Source organism: Geotrypetes seraphini, chromosome 3 (genome assembly GCF_902459505.1).
Source record: "Geotrypetes seraphini chromosome 3, aGeoSer1.1, whole genome shotgun sequence".
In the NCBI taxonomy this organism is placed as follows: Eukaryota; Metazoa; Chordata; class Amphibia; order Gymnophiona; family Dermophiidae; genus Geotrypetes; species Geotrypetes seraphini.
This window is the reverse complement of record NC_047086.1, coordinates 172,287,571-172,305,244: the sequence shown is the minus strand read 5'-3', so window position 1 is coordinate 172,305,244 and position 17,674 is coordinate 172,287,571. Positions and strand designations below refer to the sequence as shown.

The 17,674-nt window shown below is 43.0% G+C and overlaps 1 protein-coding gene across 2 annotated transcripts in view; it reads left to right on the top strand.

The window, feature by feature from the left end:
• The window catches only part of HBS1L (HBS1 like translational GTPase), a 284,783-nt gene that overhangs the window by 263,663 nt on the left and 3,446 nt on the right, over window positions 1-17,674 (top strand). For both annotated transcript variants that reach the window (XM_033935882.1, XM_033935881.1), the window contains 3 exons: window positions 1,294-1,402; window positions 5,884-5,984; window positions 17,211-17,355. In XM_033935882.1, the coding sequence (XP_033791773.1) occupies window positions 1,294-1,402; window positions 5,884-5,984; window positions 17,211-17,355 (355 nt within the window). The remainder of the gene's footprint in view (window positions 1-1,293; window positions 1,403-5,883; window positions 5,985-17,210; window positions 17,356-17,674) is intronic.

Genomic DNA, 17,674 nt, shown 5'->3' with positions numbered 1-17,674 from the left:
AGTGGCTATTTAAAATATGCAATGTCACTTCATTAACTATAGAAAAATAGACAAACATAGACAGCAGATATAAATTCTCAAAACTGACACATTTTGATCACTAAATTGCAAATAAATAATTTTTTCTACCTTTGTTGTTTGGTGATTTCATGAGTCTCTGGTGCATCCAATATTTCTTTCTTTCTGCCTCCTCGTGAGTCCAACTTTTCTTCCTCTCTCCTTCACCCCTATTGGCAATATGTCTCCCTCTCTCACTGTCCATCTGTCTTTCTCTCATTCCCTCCCTTGCTGCAAAAGGAGTGGGGAAAGAGAGAGAGAGGTCCATGGTGCATAGCTCCCACCCCCTCTACTGCCACATCCAACATTTCTCCCTCTCTCATCCCCCAGATCATGTGCAGCATTTTTCACCATTGCCCACAAGCCCCATGCCCATTTTTCCTTCTCTCATCCCTCTCTAGCACAATGCTACTTCTCTCCCTCCATCATTGTCCAACATTCCTTCCCCTTGCATCCCCTTCAATCTGTCCCTCTGTTTCTTCTCCACCACCATATCCAACATTTCTCCCTCTCATCCTTGACCCACCATGGTATTTCAGCCAGGGACCATAGACCATGGCTTCCCCTCTCTTACCTGGTGTATGCACACCTGGAGTTTGACCACTAAGCATCAACTTGCAGGTTTAAATATGGCCTCAGCAGCATCCCTGGCAGCCTAGGAAATCAAACCCTGATCTGTTCTGCATGATAGCATGGTTTCACTTGCTTAAAGATGTAGTAGAAAACCTTGCAGAAACAGTGCAGTATTTGAGCTAGTTACATGTTTAAGTTTTTAAAATAGCCTGAAATTAGAATGAAATTACTACAAACATTAGATAGAACTTGAATAGTAGTTTGGGCATGTGACTTGTTTTAAAATAGATGGAGTTCCCAGACATCTTCATTCTGTCATGGTAGGTACAGTATATGGCACAGAATTATATCATTTATATCCAGAGAAAATGTCTTGTACTCTTAGAAAACATATGCTTGTTGCATAGTGGAAACATACACAGTCAGAATAACCAACTCATATTTTCTCAGGATTCAAATGTTAGTAAAGTTTTAGTAATATTTTCCTCTTTTGCAGTGATATTTGTAAAATGCAGTTGCGTTCTCTTGTCCAAGCATTTGACAAAAATAGTTTGTGTAGGTTATAAGAAGCTACGTCGCATGCATGCTTAATGACACCTAAAGCACTTAAACTGTTTTTGTTGTCATATAAAAGCATTACATTTGTGATTTTTCACTTTGCAGTGTTGGATCTGTATTCTGTTATCCCAAGGAGCCCATCAGAGCCTGCACTCGTTTCCGAGCTCGAGTCCTCATCTTTAATTTTGAGATTCCCATTACTCAAGGTTTTCCTGTAAGTATAGAACTGGTTTTTGTTTTCTCCGAAATAAGACCATCTTAGCGGAATTTGCTGCTCAGAGTCGGAACCAGATCCTAGGATACTGTCACCTTGAATTTTCATTCATAACTACTAGGAACTTTCCCATATTTTACATCTTTCCACCCGTGTATGTAATATATGCACAGTCAATACATTTACAGTCCTGGGCCAAGAGCCATGTTCTAGGGTTTCCTCTGAGATCCTGTAATCATGGGCCCTGAATCTGGCCACCAGCTGTCACTCTTGATCAATATCTTATACACTTTCTAATCACAGGGAGAATAATTTCAGTCATTGCCACAAGTGAAAAAGTGCTTTACCCATAAAAATGGACCTTTACATGATCCTTATTGTTCCATCATTCCTGGCCTCTCTCTCTCCCCCCAGATGATTGGGGGGAGTGTCACTCAGTTCCACACACCCCCACTCCCAATCCCAGTACCTTTAAATCCTTTAGGTCTTCACCAGTAGCAACAGCAACTTGAGTATTAGCTTCCCTCGCTACAGCACGAACATTTATGTCAGCCATAGAAGTACATGACTAACTGGCTAAAATGTGTATAAATTAGAATATTCCATCATTTATACATGCAGCTGTGCACTCTGCCCATGCTTTATTTCACTTGTTCATGCCAGCTCCAAGCCTTCCCTCTGATGCAAATTCCTGGTTCTGTGAACAGGTTGTTACTTCAGAGGGAAAGCTCAGGCTGGTGCACATAGGGGGGAAAATATTACTGCTTGCTGCCAGTGAAGAACTAAAAGATTTAAATGTTCTGGGTGGAGTTCAGAGAAGTGGCAAGAAGTGACCCCCTGATCTCCTGGAAGGAGAGATGCTGGGAGTAGAGAATGACACAGGGAAAAAAATTTGTCCCCGTCCCTGCAACCACTGTCCCTGTCACTGCCCCGCCCTCCCCCACGACCACTGTCCCCACCCCTTTCTCGAGACTACTGTCCCTGCAGCATCCATACAAGCCACATTACTGCAATATTTAGCTTATTCCTTCCTAATAAATCAACGTTCTGGCTGCGGAACTAGAGAAAGAGATGTTCAGCTGGCAGGGCTTTGTTTATAAATTTTTTCAATACAACTAATAAACTACTTTATCCTAAAGCAAAAAAAAAAAAAAAAGGTAAGTAAATAGAATTTCTTTTTTCTACCTTTGTTGTCTGGTTTCTGCTTTCCTCATCTTCTCATTCAATTCCTTCCATCCACTGTATGTCTTCTCTCTGCATCTTCCATTTGCTCTGTTACTGCACCTCTCCCTTTACCCCCCCACAATAAGTCTGGCACCCATCTTCTTCCCTCCACTCTCCCCATAGTCTGGCATCTCTGTCTTCTTCCCTTCCAGCGTCTTCTCCCCACTCTTTGTTCCCCATTTCCCTTCAGCATCTTCTCCCCACTCTCTGTTCCCCATTTCCCTTCAGTGTCTTCTCCCCACTCTGTCTTCTACATTTCCCTTCAGCATCTTCTCCCCACTCTGTCTTCCACATTTCCCTTTAGCGTCTTATCCCCACTCTCTGTTCCCCTCACGTGGTCCGACCATCTTCCTCCCTCTTACCTTCCTAGCGGGTTACAATGTTGGTCGCCGGCCGGTTGTAGCGAACATCGCAGGCCACTGTCCACCTTGGTAGCATGTTTCCTATGACACAATCCCGCCCCTCCTCTGATGTAAGGGATTGCGGCAGAGGGAACGTGCTACTGAGGTGGACAGCAGCCTGTGAGGTTTGCTACAGCTGGCCGGCGATCCTCAGCAGGCTTCTTTGAAGAGGAGACCAGGCGAAGGCAGACTCGAGTGAAGAGCAGCAGCGGTTCGTGCCGGCAGGCCAGATTTACTATAAAATTTAAAATGTCTGGCTGGCCAATTTTTAACACACTGCGGGCCAGAGTTTGACATGTCTGGTCTATACAGTTCACATCTGTTTGCTAGACTTAAATGCGGTTCTAAAGTCTGTGTGTATTTTGCTTTTTCCTTGCTATGCTGAAGGTTTTTCTTTTGCATGAGCTTAAACAAGGACCATGAGTCCCTCCCTCTCTCCTCAGAATCTCTGGTGCATTTGAGTGTTCTTGAATTTTAATACAAATTCTAAATACATTTTATGAATAAAATCTAGTATACAGATAAACTTTATTTAAGGAACAAAAACCAGAAGTTTAGAGAATTTGACCAAGGAATTTATAATATGGTTCTTAACACATGGTAGAAAATATATCTAGAAGTATGTACTCATACCTTACTTGGTGTTATGCCTGACAGATTATTGTTGCACTGCATCATAGAGATAAGAACATAAAAATAGCCATACTGGGTCAGACCAGTGGTCCATTTATTCCTGTTTCCAACAGTGGCCAATCCAGGTCAAAAGTACCTGGAAGAAACCCAAATAGTAGCAACATTTCCATGCTGCTGATCCAGGACAAGCAGTGGCTTCCCCAATGTCTGTCTCAATAGTAGACTATGGACTTTTCCTCCAGGAACTTGTTCAAACCTTTCTTAAAACCAGCTACACTAACTGCTGTTACCATATCCTCTGGCAATGATTCCAGAGTTTAATTATTTGTTAAGTGAAAAAAAATATTTCCTCCTATTTGTGTTAAAAGCATTTCCATGTAATTTCATTGTGTCCCCTGGTTTTTGTACTTCTTGAAATGGTGAAAAATAAGTTCATTTTAACCCATTCTATACCACTTAGGATTTTGTAGATCTCAATCATATCCCCCCTCAGCCATCTCTTTTTAAAGCTGAAAGACCCAACCTGTTTAGTCTTTCCTCATACAAGAGGAGTTCTATCCCCGTTATCATTTTGGTCGCACTTCTTTGAACCTTTTCTAATTCCGCTATATCTTTTTTGAGATGTGGTGACCAGAACTGTGCACAGTACTCAAGGTAAGGTCACACCATGAAGCAATACAGAGGCACTATAATATTATTAGTCTTATTTACCATCCTTGTCCTAATAATTCCTAGCATCTTGTTTGCTTCTCATTTTTTTTGCCACAACCACATACTGGGCAATGATTTCAGCGCAGTGTCTACAGTGACATCAAGGTCTATTACTTCGTTGCTGACTTTTAAGGGGGACCTTAGTTTAAAAGTAATTATGATTTGGATTATTCTTCCTGATATGCATTAATTTTCATTTGTCTACATTAACTTTCATCTGCTATTTGGATGCCCAGTCTTTCAGTTTCCTAAGGTCTTCCTGCAATTTTTCACAGTGTTTGTGTGTTTTGACAACTTTTTATAGTTTATAGTACTTCACTTGTTGTTCCAGTTTCCATATCATTTATAAATAGCATCGGTCCCACTGCAGATCCCTGTGGCACTCCACTATTTACTCTTCTCAATTGAGAAAAATGACCATTTTACCCTACCCTTTGTTTTCTGTCCAATAACCAATTCCTAATCCACAACAGAACATTTCCTCCTATCCCATGTCTCTAATTTTCTCAGGAGTCTCTCATGAGGAACTTTTGTCAAAAGCTTTCTTAAAATCTAGATACACTACATCAACCAGCTCACCTTTATCCACGTTTATTCACACCTTCAAACAAATGAAGCAATTGGTGAGGCAAGACCTCCCTTGACTAAACTCATACTGACTCTATCCCATTAAACTATGTTTGTCTACTTGTTCAATAATTTTAGTTTTTATAAGTTTCCACTTCTTTTTTTTCTGGCACTGAAATCAGGCTTACAGTCTGTAATTTCCCAGATCACCCCTGGAACTGTTTTTAAAAATCAGTGTAACCTATTTTTTTCATCAAGGTCTTTAATTCTTGATATTCATTCAGTGCCAGCTGTTTGGGTGAGCATGGGTATAGTGTTTGGGGCCAGGAACCTGCATCAGAATGTCCTTTGCCTTTAAATTGTCATCTTTCTTCTTGGAGTTCTAGTTTTGGGTTTGCGGGTGGTGTCATTCTGATGGTGGTGGGTGGGGGGGGGGGGAGTTGAGATACAATACTGTTAAAACTTTTGGATGACTGGAAATTCTCTATATACTGCTGTGTTCTTGTAGCTTGCTTGTGTTTCATGTTGCCTACATTTTTTTCACAGTTTCTTGTATTATGCTATTATCAATAAAATTGTTTAAACACAAATTGTCTTTTTTCTTGTTGATAATTGTAATTTCTTGTTTCTTCCTTTTATCTTCATTTTATAACTGTTGCTCATTTTAATAAGTAATTCTATTTTGTTGGGTTGTAAACTGCCAAGATAGACTATCTGATAAACAGTATAGCATATAAAAGTGAAACTTGAAACATGAAAGATCAGTAGGTAAATGTGCTGATGTATCAGTTTCTGAACTCTCAGGGGACTATGTTTCTTTAGAACTGCATAGACTGCAGTATGTTACTTATAAAATATTAAAACCAACTTTTTCTGTTATACTCCTTGTTTTGGCAGAGTTTTTTGTAGTTCTTTTTCCTAAGCATTTTTTAAAATCTATTCTAGGTACTTCTGTACTATCAAACTGTAAGTGAACCTGCCACAATTAAAAAATTAGTAAGTGTTTTGCACAAGAGTACTGGAGAAGTTATAAAGAAGAAACCTAAGTAAGTGTCCTTGGGTGTACATTTCATGCTTTAGGATCTATTTTTACTAGTGTGTGCTGTGCAGTAATATGTATTATTTACAGCAGCTCCCCAGTACTTTTAAATGTGATAATGCACACAACTTGCATTGCACCTTAGTAAATGTACCACTTTACTATTCTTTATGTCCATGTTGATTTTCTAGAAGCCTTAAATTAGGCCCATGTTCCCCTTGTCTGATGCATGTGTTTGTTTCATAAAAATATAAAACATGTAAACAGCTGTATTCACTGATCATCACAGGCCTAGTAAGTACAAAACTTTGAACAATAAGGTAACTAGGAGAGAGAGAGCAGCAACCATCTTAAGCCTTCAGCCAACCAATAAACCCTTCGTCTCTGACTTTAAGCAAGTTTGGGATTGCCTTATTATGACTACTCATTCTCCACACCACATACAGTAGGAATAATTTTATAAGGACAGATAGGGAAATATAATAAAGTACCTGAATGTAAAACCACTTAGGATATAAGTGGTATATAAATAATAAAATAAATAAGGGACTTGAGCATTATAGAATAGTATTTTATTTGCTCATCTAGGCTTTTGTCAGTGTCTGGTTTTATTCACATAAAAAGTAAGCACAGAGAAACATAGTGCCACTTATCCTAAGACAAGCAGGCAGCATATTCTCACATGTGGGTGGTGATATCCATAGAGCCCGGAACGGACAGTGGCAAAAGTGTATTGCCACTTTAAGTTTTTAGAAACTTTGCGACTGCCCGCACTATGCATGCATGAGTGCTTTCCTGCCCAGTGCCAGCCATAGTATCTCAGTTCTTCATGTTCAATGGAGCGAAGTACTATTTTTCTGTACTCTGTCCAGCGTTCATTGCCTTTTTAGTTTTGGCCTTTGCCCATCTTTTTCTTATTTTTCTTTTCTTCTTATCTTTTCAGTCTGTCAAAAAAAATTATCTTATCTCAGTCAGGCCTTTCGGCCCTCTTCTTCTTCCTCGGCAGTTGTTTTCTTCTTCGTTTATCATCATTGAGTTTAAACTTAGCCGCTGAGATTTTTCCGTCCATGTCGAAGCCAGTGAGCGGTTTTTAAGAAGGTCTGTCGGTGTCAGCGCCCTTTCTCAATCACTGACCTGCATAGTTGGTGTTTGCAGTGTTTGGACCCTGAGCATTGAGTAGACACTTGTACTTGTTGTTCCACCTTGCAAAAATGCTCATTGAATGCTTGTCACATCCAACAAGAGAAGTTGTTTGGTTCCAGGGATAAATCCGAGCCCTCGGTAGTAGCGGTGCCGCCAACGACATCAGACGTTATTCCTGCATCTGTGAAAGCCTACCAAGAAGCCATCTTCTTCCCAGCAAGTGTTGCAGGCCTCTAAAACATCAAGTCCCTCAATGCAGGCCAAGTGCCAATGCCATCGCTCTCCTTCAGTGCAGGCTGTGTCTCCTTCAGGACGGGGATCCTCATCGAGGTCACCCACACCGTGACACCCTGCTGCACCAATGGTACCAGCTGTTAAACCAAGGGTACTGGTGCAGATCTTCAGGGAACAACTCAATTAGTTTTTCTGCAGGGAGCTCAGTGACACGTTCAAATTGCACTCAACACGGCTGCTTATGTCAACTCCCTCAGTACTGGCCCAGCCTAAGCATAGCACTCTGAGGCCAAATGGTACCGGTTCTAGGTCCACATCGAGACATCGATCTGTTTCCTATCGGTGCCCTTCCAGTAGACATCGATGCTCCACTTTGAGGCATCGATCCTTCTCTGCAGCATTGACACTGTTCATCAAAGCATGAACACTCTTTATCCAAACATAGACAAACTAAATTGAAGCATCGTTGTTCCCAGTCACACCGATCTCATGCTTCCAGGCATAAAATATCTTCATGTCATTCATCCTCTTCATCTTCATCGGATCAGTATAGACAACATCGAGGATGCTCTTCTTGCCACACCGGTCTCCTCCAAAGTCTTCATCTTACAGAGAATCATATGTTTACCTTCAGATCTGTTTCCACCTCCTCCTAGAAGAAGATCTCTTCCTAAAGGACTTTTCTTTACATTTGGTAAGGCTCTTCCTGTTAAATTAGAAGCTGACACTGAGCCCAGAGCAGAGCTTCTTGATACCTTAGATTATGACGAGCCTTCTAAGGAGCTTCTCAAGTTACCTTTACACATTCTCCTCAAAGAGGCACTCTTTAAGAACCCTGAGACTTACCTTTTTGTTACCATAGCTCCAGTAAAGATTGATTCACTTTACAGAATAATATCTTGCTCCAGTTTGGCAAGCCACAACTACAACATCAATTGTTCGCACACCAGCCTGGGCCCGCGCCGCTCCCTGAATGGTTGCCGTCAGTTCTCACGGGACTCACAAGAACTGACAGCAGCCATTCAGGAAACGGTGCGGGGCTAGGCTGAAGCGTGAAAAGCTTATTCCTGCCTTGTGCGCTGCTTGCCCCGAGATTATGAGGCAGCCATCCAGCGAGGAAGGGGCAGGAGTGCAGAAAGCTCGCTCCTGCCAATACACTGCTGAACCACCAGAATTTAAAGGTACCGGGGGGGGGGGTATTTAAAAAATTGTTATATTTGCTCCATAAGACGCACAGACATTTCCACCCACTTTTTTTGAGGGGGGGGGAAAAAGTGTGTCTTATGGAACGAAAAATATGATACATTCTCTACAATTAATCCAGAATACTGCAGTGAGATTACTCCATCACTGTTCTAAGTTCAATCACATCTCACCGCTTCTAAGATCAGAACACATACTTCTGGTGTCATATCGCATCTCCTTTAAATATAATATCCTTTCCCACCAGATACTCTCGAGTGGTCTTCCCTCATTTTTATAATCTTCTAGTCCCATATTTGCCTCAAAGAACCTTACGCTCCTCACAACAGCAGTTATTAGTCATTCCCTCATTTAGACAACTTTTTCTGGATTTTCATAGGAATCCTTCATTCTGTGTTAAGGCTTCTACTCTGTGGAATTCTTTGCTTTTTTAACCTTCGTTCAGAGAAATCATTTGTAACCTTCAAGGCACAATTAAAGGCATACTCCTTCTCTTTGGCCTTTAGCTCTTAACTTACTTCCTCCTGATGGCTACTTTTCTTATGTATGGGAAGATTTAAATTCTTTGTTCCCTCCCTTACCATATTGTTCATCCCTTTCCCCAACCTTTTAATTTTTATTGTAATCCCTGATTCCCTCTTTCCCCATGTTCTCAATTGTTTTCCTTTACGTTTTATCTTCTTTCTGTTCTTACCCTATTTAATTTGGTTGGGGGGGATTGTTTTTGTTTTTTTTATTTTAAATTTTAAACCTCTTAGATTTGCCTTCTGGTTTTATATTTGTGGTATAATAAATAAAATAAATTGAACTTAATGGCCAGCTCTCCCTCCATCCCATTACAGTAAGACAGGGAGTCTCACATGTGAGAATATGGCTGCCTGCTTATCCTAGGATAAAGCACAGTTACTTACCATAACAGGTGTTATCTGAGGACAGCAGGCAGATATTTTCACATCCCTCCCACCTCCCCTAGTTGGCTTCTTAGCTTGCTTACTGAATTGAGGTACCACGAGCTGGTGTTGGGTGGGAAGGCACTTATGAATGCGCGATGCGGGCAGTCACGAAGTTTTTAAAAACATAATGGCAATACACTTTTACCACTGTCCGTACTGGGCTCCGTGGATGACGTCACCCACATGTGAGGATATCTGCCTGCTGCCCCGGATAACTCCTGTTACAGAAAGTAATTGTGTTTTCTACATACTCCATGGTTATGAGATTCAGCAGCTGGAATACCTGGGCACATGTCTGTTTCTAACCTTTAAAAAATAGGTGCACCTATGTGCCTAGGCACCCTATTATAAACTTATATTCTGCATTCTTGAAGCATGCATCTAGTTCATTTCATTGCCTTGATGAACTATATTTTGAGCAACACAACAAAGCAGTGTCTTACGTCCCTTCTGGATTCCATGCTCTAGGTCAGTGTTTCTCAACTTCTTCAACCCAAGTACTCCCTAAGTCTAGTAAATATCAACTGAATACCCCCCACCCAATCTGTGCCCCTGATCCACCCAAGCTCTGCCCCAACCCTACCCCCATAATAGTATTAATCGTAATACAATTTCTTCCATCCATTTTTCATATACACATAATATAATCTTAATACATAATGGTAACCACAAAAATCTTTTAAAAAAAGGTTAATTATCATTTATATTTGGGGGGGGTTCAAAGAGGTCAAGGCATATGATTTTAAAATATGCAATATCACCTCAGTAACAGCTATAGGAAAATAGACAAATATAGTGCAAAATATAGACAGCAGATATAAATTCTCAAACCTGACACATTTTGATCATTAAATTTCAAATAAAATAATTTTTCCTACCTTTGCTGTCTGGTGATTTCATGACTTCCTGGTTGCACTTCCTTCTGATTGTGCATCCAATAATTATTTCTTTCTGCCTCCTGCATGCTTCCTCTCCTCCAGGCTAGAGAGTTGCGCGGGGACAGAAATCCCACCCATCCCCACCCGTCAGAGCTGACATCGGAGGGAAGGCTTTGCATCAGTCTGGCGGCAGCTGAAGTGTCAGGGGGGAGGGGGTAGATACTGGATGTAGGAGGTGAGAGGAGACAGACTGTAGATAGAAAGGGGGAGGGATCAGACACACTGGATGAAAGGGGAAAGATAAGACAAGCTGGAATGCCTGGGGAGAGAGAAAAAGACAGATGATGGATGTAAAGAAAAGGAGAGGGGAGGAAGACATTGAATGGAAAGGAGGAGAGGGGGAGGATACGGATGGAAGGGAGGAAAGAGAAAGATGGGGCAGACACTGAATAGAAGAGGGAGAAAGAGAAATGAAGCAGATGCTGGACAGAAAGGGGGGAAAGATGGGCAGATGCTGGATGGAAGGGGAAGAAAGAAGGGTGGATGATAGATGGGATGACAGAGGGGGCAGAAAGGAGGAAGAGAGGAGACAGATCAGATGCTGGGCAGAAGCAGGAGACAGAGGGGCAGATACTGGATGGAAAGAGGGGGAGGGGCAGATGCTGGATGGAAAGGGACCTCAGGTCAGCATCAGAATGGCCGTGCAAGTCTACATGGGTCCAAATGGTGCCACACACTGCTAGACCCTCCCCCCTCCTAGTTTATTGTGCTTTCTAGAAGCCAGTATTGTGGTGCAGCCAGGTCCCTGCTAGGTTTTCTCCCCCTAGAATGGGACAGACTGTGCTTTTGCCGGCAGAGGCAGAGTGGTGAGCCTGCACGATGGCGCAAACAAGCCCCCCTCCCCTCCCCACCCCACAAGTGTCCTCCATCCAGAACCGGACCGAATCTGGGTTCCCAGTGGCTGAGCAGTGAGCTGGTGCCGTGACGCAATCCAGCCTATTGAGGCATCCCCTACTGAGAACGGAACCAACTCTGCATTCCCGGCCTTTGTATGAGGGAGGACTGGTGCCCCTGAGTAAGGAGACCTGCAGCCATAGAGCACGGGACTCCCACGGAGATGAAAACAGGCCTACCTAAATTCTGGCGATGCAGGCATGCAGCTTAAATACAAGTCCGGCGTCGCGGCGGGAAACAGCCATGCTGAGCAGTGAGCTCAGCACGTACACAGCTGAGAGCCTTGCTTGCTGATCCCGCCCCGCCGTGCCAATCAACAAGCAAGGCTTTCAGCTGTGTACGTGCTGAGCTCACTGCTCAGCATGGCTGTTTCTGCCGCGACGCCGGACTTGTACTTAAGTTGCATGCCTGCATCGCCAGAATTTAGGTAGACCTGTTTTCATCCCCGTGGGAGTCCCGTGGGCCAGGGGGCGTCCCCGTGGGAGTCCCATGGGCCAGGGGGGGATCCCACGGGATCCCCGTTTCCGTGCAGACCTCTCTCCAGACCTCATTCCATTCCCCAACCAACATCTCTCTCTGTCCCTCCATGAGTCCAACTTTTCTTCCTCTCTCTGCCATCCCTATTGGCAACAAGTCTCCCCTCTCTCTCTCTCACGCTGTCCATCTGTCTTGAGAGATCCAGGCATTTCTCCCACACCTTCTACTGTCACATCCAACATTTCTCCCTCTCTCATCTCCCTGATCATGTGCAGCATTGTTCACCACTGCCTACCAGCCCCATGCCTATTTCTCCTTCTATCACCACTCTCCAGCACAATGCCACACCTCTCCCTCCATCACTATGTCCAACATTCCTTCTCCTTGCAATCCCCTTCAATCTGTCCCTCTGTTCCCTCTCCACCACAATATCCAACATTTCTCCCTCTCATCCTGCTCTCCCCTATGCATCTCTCTATGACCAGTTTTCCTTTTTCTTCCTTTCCCCATGTGCCACCATCTTTCCCTCACACTCATACCCAACAATTCTTCCTTTCTATTCCCTCCCTCTTATGTCCCAAATTAGTGTCCCCTTCCTTCTGTGTCCCCTGTTTATGCTTCCTTCCTTCCTTTTGTGTCCAGTTCTTGCCCCCTCACCCTCCCTACATGTAAGTAGCTTCCCATCCATAGAAGCCGCTGCGGATCCCGCCTTTCTGCCCACTCCTTGCTGCTGACCCACAAGCCTTCTTACAAGCCTTCCATCTGATGTCAACTTTGACGTTAGAGAGAAGGTTTCTGGGTCAGCTACTTATGTGCAGCATGGAAATCGCTGCCTGTGCCATCACTGCAAGGAGTGCCGCTGAAGACTAAGGAGTGAGTGTGGCTCGAACAAGAACTGGGTCTACTTGAGGGGGGGAGACGGGCAGGGAGAGAGGGATCCGTGGCAGACAGGAAGGCGATATCCCCCAGCAGGGGGCAGGTAAGAAGGCAGGATCCCCAGCAGCTTCTACAGACGGGTGGAAATATCCTCCGCAGTGGCCAGGCCACGGACCTCCAACAAGCAGCCCGTGTACCCCTAAGGGTACGCGTACCGTGTGTTGACAAACATTGCTTTAGGTGTTCAATCATTTCCCGCAATCCAGGAGTTGCAGAAATCCAAACGCTTTTCTAATCATGTGCTTCTCCTACCTTAGAGAGTGAGTTAGAGCCCCCTACAGTTTCAATTTTTGCATGCAATCCATGCAGAAGTCTTGTAGAAGTTTTTTGATCTGCTCTGCATCTTTTTCTTATTTTTTCGCTTGAAGTTTTTTTTTTTTGTTGACTTCAGTGCCGTGAGACCCCATGTGGTGATCCTCTGCAGGAGGAAAGGACGCAGTCCCGCGGAGCCGGATTGCTGCTTCACAGAGAAACTTTAGTGGATCTATGGAGTCAGCCTGCTTGTGCCACCCTTCTCAGACTCAGAATCCATTCCACTGGGAATTCTCTTACCCTCTGACCCTCTCAGGGATTTAAGTGCAGGCTGTATGTGTCCTGAGTAAAATATCCCTCCTAGTTTCAGGTCGCAGGCTACGTTTCCCTCCCCCAGTCGCATGGAGAGTTTCCTTGGGAGCGGAGGTTACAGTCGGTGTACGTCTGACTGGCAGTCTGAAGATCTTCAAGTTTGATCATTTAGAGCAGTTTCTGAGTCAGAAAGTTCTTTTGTTCCATTCAGCTGCAGTGTAACAGAGCTAGCAGGCAGGTACTTCACAGACTGTAAGTGCACCTCCATTATTTCCTATGGGAGCTTTGGGGGTGGTCTGTGCAGCTCTGTAAAACTCATTTTTCAGAGTTTCTGAGGGTAGGGTTCAGGTATCCCACCTCTCCAAACCCCAAATCATTATTTTTTATTGTCAGATTTTCTTTATTTTTGCTGTTTTTGACGCAAATTTGCTGATGGTAGCCATCTTGAATTTTAATCAATCTTTATTCAGTGCTTGATTTCTGCCTCAAAATCCTTCAATTTTGTTACAAATCAATTTGGATGGACTCCTCAGCCCCTAATCTGTTGAATGCATGTATGGAATGCGCTAAATTGGTGCCGGAACAGCGTTTGTGCCGTATGCCACAGCACACTGGGGGGGGGAGGGGTGGGAGCTTTAGGCTTTGCCTCCTCTGGGTCTTCCAGGGCTGAGGAGCCAGCCTGGGTCTGTGGTTTGGGATAAAAATCTCACCCATTGGCTGATCTGGACACTGGTGCCAAATGCCTGCATTCTGAGTCTGGGGATTCTTTTGACGTGGTGTGGGCACCTCAGCTGGACTCAGCAGTGACCGCAGGGTGTACATTTTCCCTGGATTTCCTTTGGTTTCTTTGGAGAGCATGCTTTTCGGACCCAGCTTATTTAATGCAGTCGGTGGGTGCGTCACCTACTTCCAGGCTGGTCACTCCATAGCTAGAGCCCTCTGCTCCAGCTACGACTGTAGCTGTTTTTTCCCCCTAGTTGTGAATTTGCGGAAGGATGTCACTCAAAAATCTTCCAATTCCTCCCCTTCTGCACTGAAAAACAGCTCACTCTTCAGTTTTTCCTGCTACAAGCGAACTCAAAAAGTGTATTCTGCTCGGCTTACTTTTTCTTATTTTCAGGTATTTTTGCCATTAGCTTTCTATTTTTCTGCGTGACTTTGATGCTCGGGCATCCACTTCTTGGACTTACTCTGCCTGGAAAAGGATGCAATCCCATATGCGTGGACAGCTGCTCGCAGGCCAATCTCACATTGAGTAATTGTGGAGCTAGCCTGCTTTGGCTCCCTTCAGGAGCTCAGGGTCCATCCCCTGGGAGCTTGCTCACCTGCTGGTTTATAAGGGGCTTGAGCTCAGGTTGTGGGGCCCCTGTGTAGCAATCCTCTGGGTACCAGGGAGCTGGCTGTGTAATTTCTCCCCTGACATGCATGGATTTTCAGGGGTTGGAGGTTGGGGTCTGCTTGACCAACAGACAGATCTTCAGAAGAAAATTGATTCCTGGCACTTTCTGAGTCAGAAATCCTTTTCCTGCAGGTAGGCTGTTGCAAGCTGACAGGCACCAGAAGTCACAGTGAGTACTCCCATTATTCCCTATGGGGAAAATCAGGGTTGAGGGGGAGGAGGTGAGATCTGAAAAGTCAGATTCAAGGGTTTCTGGGGTTAGGGATAGGTTCTCCTACCTTTAAAACCCCTTTTTCAACATTTTATGTTTTTCAGTTAAGCTCCCATGGGCCATTTTTCGTTTAAATTTTTTGGCAGCCATCTTGGATTTTTAGTGACCTTTTTTCAAAATGCTTGTTTTCTGCCTCAAAACCCCTTGTTTTGCCTGGGGATTATCTGCAATGGATTCCCCAGGTCAATTTAGCCCTAATTCATGCATTTTTTTTGCACAGATTGAACAGCTGAGGAGTGGCTGTGTTCTGCAGGGCATGGGAGGAAGGGGTGGGAGCTTCAGGCTCAGCCTCTCTTCAGTTCTCCTGGCCATTAGAACCCCAAAAAGCCCGGTCTTCGGGGAAGAGATCTCATCTAGAGGCCACAATGCAGCGAGGGGGCTAAACGCAAGTGCCTGGAGGTGTAGGAGGCCCTACCTCACCAGTTAAGGGTCTTGAAGAGCTCCTTGGGGCCCTGGGTCCAAGGATTTTCTGATTTTGTCAGTGTCCTGTGGAAAAGCTACTTAACAGGCCCGGAAAGCGCTGCACTGCTTGTGAGCCCCTTTTACTCTTCAGTTGTCTAACGGTCCAACTGATTCTCTTCTTGCTTCTAATATACCTAAAAATATTTTTACTGTGTGTTTTTGCTTCCAGCTCAATCTTCTTTTCAAGGTCTTTCTTTGCCTTCCTTATTAGCGCCTTGCATTTGGCTTGCAATTCCTTGTGCTGTTTACAAGTATTTTCAGTCAGATCCTTCTTCCACTTTCTGAAGGATTTGTTTAGCTCTAATAACTTCCTTCACCTCACTCATTAACCACACTGGCTGCCATTTGGTCTTCCTTCCTCCTTTTTTAGTACATGAAATATATCTAATCTGGGCTTCCATGTCTAATGTATCTAATCTGGGCCATGTCTAATGTAAATTTTTGACCTTTGCAGCTACTCCTCTAAGTTTTTTGGGGTTTTTTTTTTTTTTTTACCATTCTCCTCATGTTATCATCTCCTTTTTTAAAGTTAAATTTTACTATATTGGATTTCCTGTGTGAACTTATTCCAGGGATTATATCAGATCTAATCATGTTATGATAAGTAGTAATCTGGGGAAGTTATTTAAAATTGTGTAATTTAAAATTGTGTATTCAAACATAAAAATGTGTGAATAGACTAGAAACTTAGAACTACAGAAAAAATAAATATGTTGACAAACTCTCAAAATAATGAAAAGTACAAACAATTTACTGAAGATAGTGAGATAAGATAGCTATAAGTATGAAAGATTTTCATTTATAATACCAAAATATTTATTTAAACATTTTAAATCAAAAAGAGATACTAAATTAATGGTAAATCAAAATAGTTGAAAAAGAGGGGAATGCATAGAGGGCACAGTTCGTGAAATGTTTTCCAACATATATTTGTATTGTCTTTGAGCGTGTCTGGAGAAGAGAATATAAGACAGTTTAAATAGAGCAGTGCCCAAATGGATTTTATAATTTAACCACGGGTGCCACTGCTCAGTGGCCACAAGTATAAATTGTCCTGCAGTAGACATAGAAACAATTAAGAAAGCTATATGATTGTCATTAGGTTTCCCAGTAGAATTTTCAGCAAGGAAAACTAAATAGACATCTGACTCACTAGAAAAGGACAACACCATTTGGAGAGAGGGGAGTAGTGGGGAAAGCATGCAGTAAAATCCTCATGAAATTATTTCCCATACCTCTGTGTATATGTGGGGAGTGTGTGCACGTGCATCTGTATAGGATGGCTCTGTGTATATTTATAACTATAGATAAAGGGGGTAGAAGTTTGAAGGGAGCAGTTTCTTACCTGCTATGTTTCACTGTATCAAAATTTCTATGCTAAATAAACTTGTTCTGATTCTCTCATAGAAACGCGTCAAGTCATTTTTATTTTTAGGGGGGGAACTTATTTCTATGGCTTCCCTAGTCTGATCTGATCTGTTTTCAAATTCTGAGTTTCTTTTTACTAGATTTCCCCTCCACATTAAATTTTGTCCTGTTTGTTAACTTTTTGGAGAGTTATTTTGATCCCAAATAGGCAAACATTCTTGACGGCCTAATATATAATTTCTTTACCATGCCCATTGGCTTGGAAAGAATAATGAGTGAATCTCTTTATAAAGATGTAATTGTTAAATCCCAATAAATAAATAAAGGTTGAATTTTAGTTCACGTTAAAACTTAGCTCTGTTGATTCTTTTCTTTATTATATTTTTATCAGGTGCTTGACAAAAGGACAGAATGCACTAATAGAGATACATACTCAGAGGCCCATTGCCCTTGAATTGTATAAGGACTTCAAGGAGCTTGGGCGCTTCATGCTGCGCTACAGTGGGTCTTCTATAGCTGCAGGAGTTGTCACTGAGGTGAGAGCACTATGCAAGGTTTTGGCTTAAGCACTTCAGAGCTACATTTGCTTGCCAGGACTTTGGCATATGGTGTAAAACTACACTATATATCCATGAAGCTAAGAAAGCTTTGCTCACTTAATTTTATACTGTCAAGTACAAAACTAGTTTGCAATCTGATAATAGAGAATGAAACGGGGACAATTTTTTCCCCGTCCCACAGGAACTCAATTTCCCCATCCCGCTAAGTTTTGCCCCATTCCTGTAAGCTCTGCCTTAACCGCACAAATCTCGAACACTTATGATTTTAAAATGTTTAAGCCTTGTGCAGATGAGG